Genomic DNA, 16927 nt, shown 5'->3' with positions numbered 1-16927 from the left:
GAGGCTATTAGGCATCTGCTAATGCCAGTATGTAAATAAAGGCGAAATACAGTCGACGACAGATTTTTCGGACCCCCTAGGGGCCGCGAAAACGACCGAAAATTCAGGCAATCCAGAAAATCAAATTTTACTGAAAAAATCACAAACTTCTTGCCAATATGCCGGAGGAAGAGGTCAGTTGTATTGCACACATTCTAAAGCTCCTCATGACAAAATTTTGCTGCGCGACATATCAAAAGATGACGGGCGGCGGTCGCTTTCACGAGCTCGGCCTGGGTGTGCTGCCCTTGGCATGTCACCGATGAACGCACGGATTGGGACAAAGTCTGTAGACGGGAGAGCGAACACGCCACCAGAGGAACTGCGCTGCACCCGCAGTGCGATGGTCCCGGGACAACAACGCGAAGATGGCGAAACAATAAGAACTGAGAAATGGCTGGAGCAAGTGCTCTGTCAGCGTTGGCCTTCGTCATTAAGCCTAGCGGCTAGAGCCAAAATCAACATCGTATCCGGCGGTGTGCACTCTGCGGTGGCTTGCTTATAATGAGAGGCATCTTGCCTGTCATCGAAACGCCAGCTGTTTACTGTTTTACAATAGAAGACCCAGGGTTGCGGTGCGTTTTGCCGTGGATATGCTTGCCTCGCTTTGAAATGCACCACCATCTCCTCCCACGCTCGCCGTTTCCGTGAAGCCGTATGCCTCCCACGCGCTTCGCTGCTACCTCTTCTCATATTCGAGACGAAAGACTCGGCACAGATGAGTTCTGCGAGCTTTGACTGCTGTTCAACTTCGTTCGGCGGAAGTCATTCAAGAACAGTACGAATTCGAAACCACGCGAGCGCAGTGTGCCGACTCGCGCAGAAGTCCAGCATCTCAAGCTAAGAGGCTCCCTTTAAGCATGAATAACGTTTTGTTTGATCAAGCTTTCGGTCTCTCCTGCAGTTTGAATGAATGAGATTCCACTGTACACATTACCGTAAAAACCTGCATATAATACGAACCTGAATATATTGCGAGATTAAGTTTTAGAGACGCGAAATGGAAAAAAAGTTTTACCCGCGTGTAATACGAGTGACATAAGCTCAGAGAAGCCATTTATTCAAATCGCATCCCGCACTTCAATCACTTTCATCTTCAGCAGCGCTTTCTTCAGACATTTCTTTGTCCGACAAATCATCCCAAATGTACTCATCTTCCGTGCCATCGAGGGCGTTCGAGATGCCGCACTTCTTAAAAGAACGACGTACAAGATCTGGGATGGCCTCCCATGCATCCACAATACATTTTCACAGCTTTGCCGCGTTCCGCTTCACTCGAAAAGGGCTTCTTTCTGTCGTTGCCATCCACGAATGCTTCCCTCAGTGACACCAAACTGCCTCTCGGCTGCACTGTTGCCAATGTTCTCCGCAGCTAAAACCACTTCACTTGAAAGCAGCCGAGTACTGTTTTCGAGACCCTGACATCTTGCTCCCCAAAAAAAACATCCACTTCACGAAGTGTGGCTTACATGCGAGCATGTGCATTGTCAACAGGCACACGGCACACCACGACCCCCCGGCACACCCAATGCATCAGCAACAAAAAAACGACATCGTGATGTCGTTTGTCGAGAGTAATGTAGCCAAGCCATAGCCACGTACCAACAGCAAAGCCAAGCCGTAGCCACGCCGCAATAACGAAATCAAAACTTCGAGTAACTTCGAAAATTTTTGTTTGGATCCGCAAATAGTACGAGGCAGAAATTTAGGACGCTAATTATGGGAAATAAACCTCGTACTACATGTGGGTTTTTATGGTGTATGGCAGCTTTGTGTATGGCAGATTGGATATGGCAGCTTGGATCTCTGGATAACAGGTGGTATATAAGTGCGCATGGCTTCTTTTGTCGTCATTAAAGTTGAAAGTTGCTCTTCTTTCCTGTTGTCTTCTTTCTCCTGTGAACGTCTTTTATTAGCGCACAGCCTCCAGAAATGAATATGTACCAATTAGCCCGTCAGAAAGTCTTACTTGGATATTTCTGCCGAGTGCTAATGAGGTCCGAAAAATCGAGCAGTCAGTTGCGGTGCGTCCGAAATTTTAAGTGCTCTTGTACATTGGCTCTATGGGCCATGTCACGGTGCCGCGAAAAAGTCCGAATAGTCAAGCCTGTCCCAAAAATCAGGCGTCCGAATTTTCGATTATTTTGCCAGAAATGGCACTTTGTTTTTCTCAAAATGAATTCCTAACTAGCATATCTGAGCATCTATGGCAGATAGGACCATAATTCTTTTAGCATGCAGTAGGTGTGTAGACCACGCGATGTTGGGAGCAGAATTTTTAATTAAGGTTCAGAATTTTTTTTTAATTTGCTGTAATTGATTACACTTTAGGCACTATTTGTACCTTGAGTTTCAATGTCTTTTAAAACCGCCTATGATGATAAGATAAAACTGTTTCCAGCATTGCATCTTCTTTTTTTTCTAGAGTGTAACCAAGCACTATTTGTGACCCTTTATGGTGTGCGTTTTCTTTTCATTGTTCCTGTTAATGGTAGGGTGTTAATTAAACGTATTTTAAGAACTAATCTACCTATCATAAAAGCAGTCATATTTTTTGAATCAGCACTAGAGACTAGTCAAGGGTGTGCATTTTGATTAATTTAGGTGCAGAAACGAAAAAATTCTTTTAAGAGCAGTCTTCCCCTTTAAACGTAAAATGCGACACCATTTAGCCTCCATTCAACTTTTCTCAGGGAAAGCTTGCTGGCTGCTGGAGTTCTGAGAAAGAAGAAAACCGTTTTTGAAAACTTTGTGGGAAGTCTGGAATTCTTAGGCATGATGTGTACTGTGATATGCCGCTTAAAGAAACCTCAGGGTGCTTTAAGGAATTGTTTGCTTAAAGGACAGCTGGCACACCTGAATTGAACATTGAGTGCTTTATGAACCGGAGTAAAATGTCAAGCCCCAAGCAGTTCTTCAGTGTTCTCTATTTCATTGAACTGAACCATGTTTGAATTTGTTTAACTAAAACTCATTTGGATTAATGGTGCTTGACAAAGCGTATTCAAAAGCCAATTTGTTTGGGAAGTTTGTTCAAGTTATATTTTTGCAGCATTTGTCGGGCAAACAACAGCAGACTCCTATGCTTCCTTTCAAGCCCACATGCTTGAGAAATCAGGCTCCTTTTCCCCAATCTGCCTTCATCTACTAGCTTATGCAGCCAGCTGTAGTTTGCATGCTTCTATTTTTTCTCCCCTCTGATAACTAGTCTGGGTGCAGCAATACCTTTGTAAGGAGGGGCCATGAAGTTCTTTTGTACTTTTGGTTGCGAGTCTTCATGCTATGCTTCCAGTGCTTGGTGTTATCCTTGTCATGCTGGGCATTTGTTTTTGTTTTTAATTATGCATTTTTGAAGCCAGCAGGAGGTATCAAGGGTGCCTGAAGTTTAGAGTGACCTTAAGCTTCTTGATACGCAAAGGCAGGCCGGTGGGCTGTCACATGTCTATGTTACTGCGTAAACGGTACAACAAGTGGACTTTGTTGTATGGCACAGCACTTATGATGCTTTTCAGCTCACTTGCACTGTTGACTAACAGGAAGGGCTACGCAAGGTAAATTGGGAAGCGTGGATAATTATCAGGAAGGATTAGGAGACAATGTCCTCCCGTGGGGCTCTAAACTGGGTCACCGTGCTGACAGCAAGGTTTGGTGTGTGCTCCTAGATGCTTCCAGAAGTAACTTTCCATTATTCAAATATCTCCTGTAAGTGACGTTTATTTCAGATAGTTTATCTGAGGCACTTGTTTTTATTATACTATCACAGCAATTTCACAGGACCCTTCCTTGTCCGTGCTTGTTTGGGCTAGCTACTTTCATGGTGAACCTTGTGTAAGGGCTCCATTCTGGCCCGTTACAATGAGCTTGTTGCAGCATACACAACTGAGTAGACAGCGTCATGTACATAGCTTCCGTGCATATTCATGTCTTCCTTCAAGGTAGAGGAAGCCTACTTCTTAGGGGCCTCTTCCAGTGGTCGCACACATAAATTTAAAATGTTGTAAAGTCTTATGATCCTAAGCTTTTAGTTGTCATCATCAGCAATGTCGTCATCGTCATCGGCAACAACCCAATCACATCCACTGCACTACAAAGCCCTTTCCCAGCTGCTCCACAATTAGCGTTGTCCTGTTCCACCTGTGGCCGCCCTATCCTGGTCTTCTGGATAAGGTGGATAGACAGTGCTGCTGCCCCTGGCGGCATTTTCTTCCGGGTGGCATTTTCTTTTGCTTCGGATCCGCTGTGTTATATATCCTACACTCATACCTCAGCCCTTCAAGACAAAGACGAGAAAATGGCTAAAACTGAAGCAGTGCATATTTGTGTCACAAAAGTACTGCATGCTGCACTATGCGAATAACTGTGCAGCATGTCAAAATAGTGGTGAAGTGCAATCAATTATTGGTTTCTGTGCATTATCTAGTAGTGAATGGTGTATTGGTACTGTGTAACAATAAGTTCACATTAATGGCAAATCTTTGCATCGTTTGTTCACTTGAAAATACTGAAATTCTGGGCTGCTACACGTTACAGATATTTAACATAGTCTAGCAACTCTGCAATCGTGCAACCAGAATTGCATTTTGTGCTGATAAAAGGAAGGCTGCGACAAAGTTGGTCATGGATCCTTTAGTGATTTAATTGTACCATGTGGTCTTTTATGCTCGTAATTCACGTGTAACCATTCTTTTCTCTCCAAGTCGTTAATTTATTTGTGAAAGATCACTTTTTCTTCTTTTGCTCAGATGGTCGGTAAAATGCAGCGCACCTTCCAGATGATGCGAGAGAAGAAGGCTGCAGCGTAGAGACCGAAGCCACTCGCGCAAGTTCACACCGTGTCGTGTATGACATCATGACCGGACGGCTGCTCATTGTTTCCAGCGAGTTTCAGCCCCAAAGAGACGGGGAGCTTTTGTCCAGGCTTGAGGGGGCCTCCCTTTACTCATCCACGATGCAGCAAGCCAAACAGGCTCTCCCCATTTTCCCGCAGAGGTGAGAAACCTGGCGCTTGGTGGCGGTTATCAGTTGCGCTCTTATTTGTGCCGCATGAAAGGACATTGAGGACAGATTGAAGTACATTAAACTTGCGGTAATTCGAACTTTCGGTGAATTCAGGTAACTTTGGAAGTTTTGGTTGACTGGCTATATGTTCAATGCATTTTAAAGCCACTTAATTCGGACTGCACATTCTTTTAAATTCGCTGAATTCAAACTTCTTGGCTTGTTCCAACTCTCCCAGCACGCGAAAAAGCAATGGCCGAGGTCAGGTACATTAGGTCTGTGTCATTCCACGCCAAAAGTTCCAGACATTGCACTTGACCATCTTTCAATTTGTTCAAAAAAATGGATGGAGACTTATCCTAATGTGTGTAATCAAAGCCTAAAATATTTTTGCCGGAAAAAATTTATTCATGAGGTGAGGGCAGTTTGAATATTTAGAAAAGGCGAGCAACCAGGCACTGCTAAATAATTATTAAAAAATTCAAATTTTAGAGAATGCTTCACAATTTTTTTTATTGATATTTGCACAATTCTGGTTTTCGATAAAATTCGGATTATGCAGCTTTATATGGCAGAAATATATTTAAAAAATCGAAAAGATGCATGAAAATGTACCATTTCTGTCGTTTTTTTATTTATCAACTTGTTCATGGAAATTCGGAAATAGCCGTTTAGATTGTCTAGATGTCTAGTACCTAAACAAATGTTGCAGGTGATAGAACTGCGTACATCGAAAGTAAAAAATACTGAAGTTGAAAAAGTGTTTTGAGCCAAAAACGCTCGTTAATTTCACCGTGAGGTGGTCCAAGTAAAAATATAAGCAATAGCGGGTTACGTATAACAGTTTATTGGGTTTCATTTCTGAAATTTTTATAGAGTTAATTTTTGTTTGAAGCGAAAAAAGAATTTTTGAAGTTGAGCTTTCGTGCCACAAGTTGCGTCGTCTCGTAACTCCTCTTAAAGGAGTATAGACACCTAATTTTGTTAGCATATTTCCTTCTCTGCAATGATGCAGAAGACACTACTATGCATGAATCACCATGTGGCGCTCATCTACGACCACTAAATAATTTATAATCGAATTTTTTCTGTCGAGCTGTTTCGGTATCTGTTTCAACAACCGAACGATGGCTGTGACGTCAGAGTACTTTTGTGTCATGTGAGGCATGGAAAACGTCCATATAATCGCTGCTTTATCGTTTTAATTTACTGCTGTGTTGATGCCAGCCTTCCTCAAGATTCGGAATGACAATGAATGTGGAAACAGCGATTATATGGGCGTTTCCCATCTCTCACGTGACCTGTAAGTACACTTTGACGCCACAGTGCTCATTCAGCTGTTGAAATCATAATGGAAACAGCACGAGAAAGCCAAGAAAAGCACAGAAGTGCCTTCAAAAAACAATTTTGTGAGCGGAGGTAGCAAAAAACTGGCTGAAACCCTTGGAAAATACCAGTTTTCTCAATAAATTTTTCTTGACCATGGCTGCCCTGTTTGCAGAAAGCATAGCATGAAAATAGCTTCTTTGGATTTTCATGTAGTATGTTGCATTGTGTTCCTTGTTAAATTTTTTATACTGACCTGAAAGACGCGGGTTTGATCCAGGCCGCGGCGGACGAATTTCGATGGAGGCGAAATTGAAGAGGGCTGTGTACTGTTCGAAGTCGGTGCATGTTAAAGAACCCCAGGTGGTCGAAAGTTCCGGAGCCCTTCACTACGGCATCCCTCATAGCCTGAAGCACTTTGGGACGTTAAACTCCCAAAAGTCATAAAACAGTGACATTCCTACATTTCTAAATTACTCCATTTTTTCACTCTGCCACTCTTTTGGCATGGTGATAATGAGTGCATTATGGAAGCAGGGATAGAACTTTTCGTGTAGAAAAAATCAGCCTACTGAAGCTATTTGGAGAGTGTCACTGTATAACATATACTTGTGTAACACTTGAGGGTGACTGCAGGCTCCTACCATGTTTCGTTGTCATGCCAGGCTTACTGCAAGTTTGGCATCTCAATGAAGCACATAAAAATTTATATTGTCAAAAGTACTGATGATATATTATAGGGAAAATTTGTATTTATTTATTTAGTGCACTTTCCAAAAAGCATGCCAGATTTCACTGCTCTTGGTCGAAAAGTAAAAACTTAAGTCCCGAAACCTGCCTCCCCTCTTACATCAGAGTTGTTTGCTTCTGCTTCTGAATGTTTCAGTGCAGATCGTAAATGTTCATGGCACAAGCAGTGTAATCATTTCAAAAGCACTACAAGTTTGAGACACTCACAATGAGGCAGACATGGGTGAGACTTCTAACTCATTTATTCAGTAAAACCCACACGTAAAACCGCATGTAGGTTTTTTCGAGCGTTCATCCTGATGATGGTAGCACCAGATTTTGTTCTGGTATTTTTTTTATAATACTGTGTGCTAACATGGAAGAAGGTTCAAGAGTTGCTGGTACCATTGTGTTCTTTGTATCGTTGCCAATGGCCGTGGCTAAACCATGGGCATAGCGTTGGGAATCGGCCTCGCTTGAAGAGGGAGGGAGTGGTCGTGAAGTTGGTAATGGTACACGTAATGGTACAGGCATTGCTGATAATTGCCACTATATTGGGAATGTTACATTCCGGAATTTAACATTCATGCTTGTACTGCAGGCAGAACATTGTTCACATGGAGCGCTATCGAGTGGTGGTGGTCTATGGCGAGACCGGCTCGGGAAGGATGATGCAAGGGCCCCAGTTCATCACTGAGGAGTTCTTCTGCAGAGGTGAGGGCTCTGCCTGCAACGTAGTCGTCACCCAGCCGCGGAGGACGGCAGCCATCAGCATAGCAAAGCAGGTGGCACAGGAGCGAGGCGAAGAGGTTGGTGGTTTTTCGTTTACTGGCATCGCAGAATGCTGTCATAGTGCAAGACAAAGACGACAGACTTGAAGACTGCATGAGTGCTCGTCCAGTCTTCTAGTGTATCGTCTTTGTTGTCTTGCGCTATAATGTATATGCATAAGCAACTAACCTAACACTCCATTATTTTAAGGTACACTGCTGATAGGTGCCGACACAGAAATTTTCAAAAGCGAGTTTGACAGAATCTAAGTGAGCTTTTGAGGTAAACCTTAGGTCTGTTCATTTTTGGGGTGCTTTCAGGGCTGCACTGGAAAAGAGCCTGAAGGGTGGCCCTGCAGAAGTGACATCAACTTGCTGGCCTCGGCTGTGGAATTTTGGGGCCTTAAACCAGGGGTCCTCAAACTGGGTTTCAGGGAACCGATTTGTTCTTTGCTTTTTGTGTTGCCGGAGAACCTAAGTCCTTGCATGTTTCAATCCACCACCCCTCTTTTTTAGCTTGTGCTTAGCTTATGACGGCCTTGATTGCTTATGTACCGTAAAACCCAACAAACTCAAACCCTTTTATTTAGCTGCTTTGTGTTGCATCTTTTCATGCTGCAATTCATTATCCTGGTAAGTGTGTCCACATATGTGGATGCAATCTGAACACTGTCAAATCTCACCTGTGCAGTATAAGCTCATTACTGCATTTACACGATTGTATGTCAATTCGAATATAAGTCGACCCCCCCCCCCATGTCACATCAGGAAGAAAAATAATGTGTGCCGATGGCCACATTCCACAACACAAATGTATTTGTTACTTGACTACTCGTTCACACTCGCGCTATCATCCTCACTAGTGCGGTCATTGTCATTGCTGCTGCGGTCCCACAGCACGTCATGCTACCATCGTCACCCAGTGTGAAATCCCGCACTTCGCAAACAACTGCACCACAACATCACAGGGAACAGCTGAAAATTTTGACTCGCTGCAGCCACACCTGCATCACCCTTCCCAAAACTTGTGGCCTGGCATGCAGTTCGTTTCTTCGGCGCAAAGAATGACAGCCATCTTGAACATGGCCATGGACAAGTGCTGGACGCTTCCTGGATGTGCACCACTAACGACTATTGACGAAGAACAACAGTAAAAACTAGTAAAACGTGACTGCCAGTCAAGTCAAATGCATCAAACACAGCCAGCCCTACCGGCCCATGGTGTCACCAACTCCTCTGTCTCTTCCACTCTTCACCCCACTCGTAACAGCGTCGTGCGAGCCGCGGCAGAGCTAGTAGTGGCGACTGCGATTGTGAGATGGTTCTCCATGTTTATGAATTCGAGTCACGGGGGTTTACTCCAACATTTCGTAGGTGATTTCACCTAAATTTATTTCTTATCTTCATTTTCTTTTCGCATTGCACTTTCGAGTCTGTGGGAAAACGTCAAGTAGTGAAAAACTGCCAGTGTAACGAAAAATTGCAGACATTTCTCAATTTCCTTGTATAACACGTACTGGCACCGCTTAAAATGTTTTGACGGGGCTAAATTATGCAATAACATTTCATATAAGCTGAAAAGAACATCCAATTTTGTGTCCTCACTAAAAGAATATGCGAACATTTTGTTCCATTTCTACAAATTTGTGTCTGTAGCTAAAATAATTTTTTTAGTAGTGGATCAGATTTTTAGTAGGCTTGTGCAAATAGTGCTTTTTTCGTTCGAAGTGAATTCGAAGCAAATATCAATTATTCTCTAATAATTTCGAAGCGAATACTTCGAATAGTAGCAAGTAAAAAAAAAAAAGGCCGAAGGCTAAGGTCTGGGATTTATTCAAGGAAAGTAAACAACTTGATTATTTACGAAAGTCTACAAATTTTCGTGCAAAAACACTGGCTGTTCCGCATGCTGGTGTTTGAGGTGCTCCCTTCTGCAGCTTACAACGGCTCCTGCAGTCAAAAAAAGTCTTTCACTTCTCGTCTGGGTGGCTGGTATCGGAAGGTACCTACGGGCAGCTGCAACCAGGGTTGGGTAAAGTTGGCTGCCCTTGCTTTTCCACCACACAAGGGGGTCTTGGAACCGGGAAAGAAGGAGGCCTTCAAATACCCAGCAACCTCATCCGAGATTGTACGGCTTGACTGATGATGTGCACGCAAGCTGAAGTGTGTAAAAGCACTCCACATAGATCCCCGTGATTGGTCTGCAGAGCAGGTGCTGTTCTCACTTGTTGCTGTACCATGTTGATCAACTGGCACAGTCCCTTCTGCTGCCGTTGTGAGTAGAGTGAACGCCCATTACTTTGCGGGTCGTTCAGCATAACAGACATCTTTTTATCTAGGATTGACCAACATTGACAATGCATGAAGGCATGACATCTTGATATCAGGTAACCTCGTCTTGATGCTACGCAAAGGCTTGAGGCAAGCAATGCTGCCTCACCACCTTCGGAAACATGTTCAGCTAGAACCACCTTGGTACACTGCAACATGGGAATGACTTGTGACAGCGTGTGATATCTGTCCCCTGACAGTTCAGTTGTGGCATGGTCAAGTGGCTTCAAGATGTGCACTGCTGCATTCATAAGCTTCCACTCACTTGCGTTCAAGTTTGGAACTGCATCAGATTCTGAAAGTTCTACAGTGATGACTGTACGGAGCTTCACGAGTCTGGCCATCATGGCATGCTCACTGTTCCATCGTGTCGGGACGTCTTGTATAACCTCGAGAGGGTCCAGCTGCATGTTTCTCTGAATTTCCTGAAGCCGTCCTCAGACCTTGGGACTTCGTTTGTATCTAGCCACAATCGCTCAGGCCTTAGCACAGAACTGCAAAAACCCTGACACTTCTCTTTTGGCATCAGTGATACACATCTGAAGGGTGTGTTCGAAACACTGCACACCACTCCAGGATGGCCGCGCTACTGCAGAAGTAAAGTTCCTTTCATTATCTGTAATGACGAAGATTGGCACAATATCGTGGGCCGGAAGTTCCGACTCCTCGATGACACCTGTGATAAATAGCTCCAGGTTTTCTGCAGTGTGAGAGTTCGTCATCTCTATGCAAGCCAATGCATGCACGTGTTGCATGAAGTCCCTGTCCATGACGTGACAAGTTACACAAACGTAGCTGTCATTTGCCCACGATGTCCAACCATCAGCTGTGATTGAAAGCGACTCCACTCCACTTACAAAAATGTCCCCGAGCTTCTTTTTCACCTTCTCTTTGCTTGATGCGTAGAAGTCCGGATTAATCGCTCTCGAGAACATTGTCTGAGATGGCACGCCATAATCCGGCATTGCGAACTTCATCATGTCGAGGAAACCCAGTTCTTCGACAATGTTGTAGGGGTGCATACCATGAGTTACGAAGCGAGCTATCATTTTCGTCATCTGTTGGGCTTTTGGGGCCAACGCCTTCATTTTCGGCTTGAAACAGTTGGCTGTGGATGGTTGTTGACCACTTGCCTTGCTTGCCCCCCTGAGCTTGGAAGGCCTTCGTGTGCGTCCCACTTCTCTTGGTAGTCCTTGTGCAAGTCAGGGTTCCTCTTTAAATGTGTTGCTAGGGTTGTTGTCATACTTGTCGTGGTCTTCAGGACTGCCTTGCATTTAAAACATCGAGCTTCGGTTCCCGGTGGAATCTTTACAAAAAGGTCCAAATCGGATTGCTGGCCACATGCAAGTCCCCCATGGTGCTTTCTGAAGTGGTCCAATGCCGCCGTGGCAGAGACAGAGTCGCCCACTAAATGCAATCGACCACACCACCACATGCTGCCACACTGACAAGATGCGTTTTTGTATGCCTTTGTTCTGAGCTTTGCTGGCTTGGTTTGGATTGGATTGGATTGGAAGAAGTATTACTGTATTAAAAACCGAAACTTCCGAAAACGCCTTCTCCTGCCGCATGCGGCTATTCGTTTGAGACGAATAGTTCGAAATTTCTGAATAGCAAAATTCGAATCGAAGCTAATATCGAATATCGCATTATTCGAAAATATTGAATATTCGCACAAGCCTAATTTTTAGTAATGAAACAGAAGTTTTGCAACGTCAGGCACATTAAGGAACCACAGGTGGTCTAAGTTAATTCGGAGCCTTCCACTTCGGTATCCCTCACAGCTTAGGTGTCATCATGACATTAAACCCCACATCTTATCATTTTCTTGCTTATCCAAATGTTTAGTAAAAGTGTGAAAGTTTTGCACTGGATACATCACCAGCCGTGACAGCCCGGCTTTGGATCAAGATAATTATTCAACATTTTGTGTGCAGTTTATGTCAAATAAAATTTTTATTTATTGAAGCTGTTTGTGAAATCGGCAATGGCGATTTTGTCTCCTGACTTCATGGTGTCACATATCCTTCAAGTGCTCCTCTGCGGTAGCTCAGTGGTTATGGCGCTCGGCTGTTGACCTGAAACGTGCGGGTGTGAAGGCAGCCGCGGTGGCCGCATTTTGATGGAGGCAAAATTCTAGAGGCCCGTGTACTGTGCGATATCAGTGCGCGTTAAAGAATCCCAGGTGGCCGAAATTATATTCCAGAGCCCTCAACAATGGCGTCCCTCATAGCCCGAGTCACTTTGGGATGTTAAACCCAGTAAAGCCATCCCCTACAAGTGCAGTGCGTTTATTGCCTTGCAGCTGGGCGAGACGGTGGGCTTCCAAGTGTGGATTTCCAAACAGCTGTTGTCGAGCCACGGGGGCTTGCTCTTCTGCACTGTGGGCATCCTCCTGGAGCACCTCAAGGGCAGTCCAAAGCTGCGCGGCATCTCGCACGTCATTGTGGATGAGGTGCATGAAAGGGACGTCTGCACCGACTTCCTGCTGGTGCTCCTCCAGGGGGTGCTGGAGCTGAACTGCAACCTCAGGGTGGGTGTCTCTACACTCGTTTATTCTCTATAGCCTGAACAATGTCTAACCCTTGTGTACGGGCTCTAATCTCCACAGATGTGGATGCGCTTAAGTGGGCCTCTTCGATTATCCGCCTCTGGCTGCCCGCAGGCTGCCTGCAGGCTGCCAGAGGGCACAGCCAGGCGCTTGATTTTCTTGGGCTGCTCCGTGCACTTCCGGTGGCTGCCCAGAACGCGTTTGTTTTATTGCGAAGCAATACTACTTCAGGTCGCACTTCAGCCCGTTCCGTGGCGAGGCGGTGGTAGGCACCATTGACCTTTAGCGTGACCTCGCTGCGTGACGTCATACCACGTGACCTAGAGTGATGTCACACCAGCTGTGTAAAAACGGGGCCCCATCTCACGCCGTCGCGAGGCGAGGCGGTAGCCACCAACGGCGGCCTAACTCCCGCTCCTCTCACCAGGGGCGCTACGGTCAGAGTGATGTCACACCAGCTGTATAAAACAGCTCCGCTCCTCTCGCCAAGGCAGTCATACAGCCAGAGGTTACGATGGTGCCTACGAACAAGGCAGCTCGGCAGAATGCAAAGAGGAAGCATCAGCGAGCTACGGAGACGGAAGAAGAACGAGAACGACTTTCTAAGCGGCGTGCCCAGTATGCAGCTCGGCGACAACGTGCAACCTCCTCTGTGGAAACAGCAGAAGCAAAGGAAAAAAATATGAGTTTGCCCGACAGTGAGTCTCCTTCTACTAGTTCAGAACGCTGGAACGCGACTAAACGGCAGAGGCGTGTTCAAGAAACCCCGGAACAGCGGCAGCAGCGGCTCGAGAAGGAACGTGCGTTTCGAGAGAAGGAAAACGAAAAGCGAAGAAAACAGCATGCAGAAGAAACACCTCAGCAGAGACAAGAGCATTCGAAGAAAAGACAGGAGAAATCTCTCACCAAGGCTGGCCCGACTCAACCTGAAGGACACATTGCAGTAGAACGATGTGAAGAACATGCGAGAAGAGTAAAGGAGTTTGAGACGGCAACGCGTGAATTCAACAGACGCTTTACTAACAACCCGTTCGGCTATGCGTGTACAGTGTGTGACCGGTTGTGGCATAGGGACAAACTTACGTCGATCCGTCAAAGACGCCGCTCAACCCCATAAAGCGGTCTACTCGAACCATGTTCAACAAAAACAATAAAAACGTGTTTTGCTACCTGGACGAGGTCTCTATAGGCGACGCGTACGAGCGCGTACCGCGCTACAAGAATGACATTGTAAGATGCAAGATGGGTCTACTGCCGGACCCCGGGGCAACCAGCGACACGCCGGACACACAGATGCACAAGTGGGGCAAACTTAAGATGACCGACGAACGATGGGGTTGTTATGCAGACAACTTGGCCATCTACAACGTGGCTGAAACATACAAGCTACCGCTAATGCATCGTGAAGACGACGAGGAGACGTACAACAATCTGTATCGCATTTTAGATGGGGACAATAACCCCAACATTTATTATGGCGTAACGCTACCGTACTTTAACGAACGCTACTGCAAGCACCGAGTGGGCATATCTTACGATGCGGAGAAAATGGAGTGTTACCGCACCGTCGGCCAATCGATACTGGAAGATTTTGTAATGGGCATGCTGGTGAGGGAAATGTTTATCGGCATACACGGATTCGACGGGTGACTTCCTCTTAGATGATTCACTGTAAGCTGTAACACTAGCATAACCCAAGACTACCACCAGCCATACTACCAGCTGATTCGAGAATAACACACTATTGCTTCGCAATCACCAGGCTTAACCAAGCTAAGCCACGGCCGTTTTTTTTCTGGGTTTTGGGCTGCCAGCGGGCAGCCACACTCGCCAGGACGACTTTGTGCTGGCAGCGCTTCGGCAACTAGCAGATTACGGAGAGGTGGTATGTTAGCGGTAAGTGTGCGTGGCCATATTTATTTGGACTAGAAAGACTGCGGTTCTTTGTGTGATGTTTTGCAGAGTGCAGGCGCTTGTTTTGGCTGGAACACGGTGCAATATCGTTTGTGTCGGGTTCAGTGGCAACTTTTGCAGTAGTTCTCACTGTTAATCTAGTGGTTTTGCATACATGTGGGACTTTACACATAAACGAGGTCACTAAGTCTACAAAGGAAGCTCATCCTCTCCAACCTCACCTCCTGTCCGGCTTCTCCCTTCACATTTGTGGGCAGGTTGTGTCACTGGCTTTTCTTCCTTCTTTTTTTTTTTTGCTGCCTTGAAAAACAGTGGTTTGAAAAACAGTGTTTGTCTCCAAGGAAGTTTGAAGCAAAATGGAAACTGTTTCCCTAAGCGTTATTCTTGTCAGTTTCTGTTCGCTTTCACTGAGAATAAGTTTCTGTGGCATGTGAAAACCTTGCAGCACTCGGAGACATAATATTTTGGATCCATTTTGCGAGTATAAAGCAACTAGGTTCAAACTGGATGCCCAGCCGGTCAGAAAGACAGTGCCCAATCTGGATTACTGCGGCCAAAAATCGCCACTACGTTGTGACACCATTGGCTCGAAATGTGCATATCTGATCTCCTTGGGCATTCAGGCGTCACAGTGTCTTTTACTTTGCTAACAGAGGATGAAGACCTCATGCTTGATTTACGTTGCAGGGCACCTTTAAATCTGGAAAACTTTGCCTAGAAGCATCTCGAGCCAGGTGTACCAGTTGAATGCGGAAAATCGTTTTTAAAAGGGGAACCTCTCTTAGACACATTTTTCTTTTAATTTATGGACAGATTTACACCAAATTTTTACTGTCCGTGCATTTTCATGTGCTGATTCCAAAACTGCAATTGTTTTTCTCCTGCAGCAGTCACTTGTACATAGATCAAGGAAAGCATGTCTTTCTTTGGTGGAAGCTTGGTTAACAAACATGAGATTTTACGAAGAACATTTCTATTTATAAATAATCTAAGGTCATTAGGAGTGCAGTAAGGCATATTTGAGCATCCTAGGGCGATTTGGAAGAAAGTTTCAACTGGTCAAACTTGAAGAAAGCTCGTTTTGGGGGCTGGTGAAAATTATATATTTTGAGCATTTTCTTGATGATCTAGTGGTCTAAAGTTAGTATTACTGCAGAGTCTGTGCATTTATCTTTCTTTCACAAATAGAATTATAGTAATAGCTGTTATAGAACTGGAGATATTGCTCCTCTAAAATTATGATTGTGTCAGAAAGGCAGTTGTGAGAAATTGGGGAAAGACATTTTTGGCATATTTTTGTGCCACCAAGGCCAACTAAAAATCACTGAAATGAGCTCTGGCTATTTCTGGGGTGGGCGTACCACCATTTCTGCTCGATGTAATAGCGCTTGCAACAAGGAAATTGCCGGAGAAGAAATGGCATGATCTGGAGGCTGGTACCAGAGATGAATGCCTTTGCATCATGACTTCCCAGAAGTTGTTGCCAAAGTAGAGGTGTGCATGTGTGTATCTCACAACAATGCTGTGATTGCTATCGACCCCTAAGTAATTAATTGTGCTCTTCGCTTGTCTTGCACCTCAAAAGATTGAGAACAAAGTTTATTTCGTCAAGCTTTGAGATTCCGCACGTTGCGGGACGCCGGTTTGTGACCACCGCTGCCGTCACACCACTAGCATTGCTGTAAGGCTCGATCTATCGTGCCCTTGCTGGCTATCAACAAAAGCTGCTTAGGTATCACTTCCTCATCTGCACACTCACGATTATGCTGCCTGTATGCAGCAGGAATCTCTTGAGAGGATCTGTTCTCACTCCTCGCTGTAGCGCTGTAGTGCTGAGTGCTGAGCTGGTTGCTGATCGTAGATAACAGGTTGCGATGATGCAGTGTGCCCAGCAGCTTCAGATCTCTATCTTTTGCTTCCTCTTAGGCTGAAGATGTTGCACATCTCAAAATATGTATTCCTCATTTTGCACTGACAAACCTAGCTCGGCCGTGACAGTGGAACAGCGCAGTGTGACTAACTCGCACCGGGTTGCAAGCGGTTGAAGCCACCAGCAAACTAAAAGTCGTCAATTTGGTCACGTGATTTTGGAGACCAATAAGCAGTACGTGTTTTGCACAGTTTTGTACCTTTGTTTACCGCTTCCATTGTTTGCTTATTGTCGCCAACCGAAATATGGGAATAACCTGAATCACGGCCTTTCAAACGAAGCCAAAATGTTGCGAGCACAGCGCATATTTCTCTAACTGCTGGGAGTCAATGTTTAGTG

General features: G+C 45.2%; 2 protein-coding genes across 2 annotated transcripts in view; one reads left to right on the top strand and one right to left on the bottom strand.

Moving 5' to 3' along the window:
* Positions 1 to 16927, bottom strand: part of LOC144106956 (uncharacterized) — a 180150-nt gene that overhangs the window by 76934 nt on the left and 86289 nt on the right. The gene's annotated exons all lie outside the window — the stretch shown is intronic.
* The window catches only part of LOC144106957 (ATP-dependent RNA helicase DHX30-like), a 47890-nt gene that overhangs the window by 3425 nt on the left and 27538 nt on the right, over positions 1 to 16927 (top strand). Inside the window, exons 2-4 of the mRNA XM_077639922.1 lie at positions 4782 to 5028; positions 7694 to 7901; positions 12499 to 12726. Coding sequence (XP_077496048.1) covers positions 4889 to 5028; positions 7694 to 7901; positions 12499 to 12726 — 576 coding nt within the window. The 5' untranslated portion in view covers positions 4782 to 4888. The remainder of the gene's footprint in view (positions 1 to 4781; positions 5029 to 7693; positions 7902 to 12498; positions 12727 to 16927) is intronic.

This window comes from Amblyomma americanum, chromosome 10, assembly GCF_052857255.1.
Source record: "Amblyomma americanum isolate KBUSLIRL-KWMA chromosome 10, ASM5285725v1, whole genome shotgun sequence".
Taxonomy (NCBI): Eukaryota; Metazoa; Arthropoda; class Arachnida; order Ixodida; family Ixodidae; genus Amblyomma; species Amblyomma americanum.
Note: the sequence above shows the minus strand (reverse complement) of the source record. Positions and strands in the feature narration are given on the sequence as shown.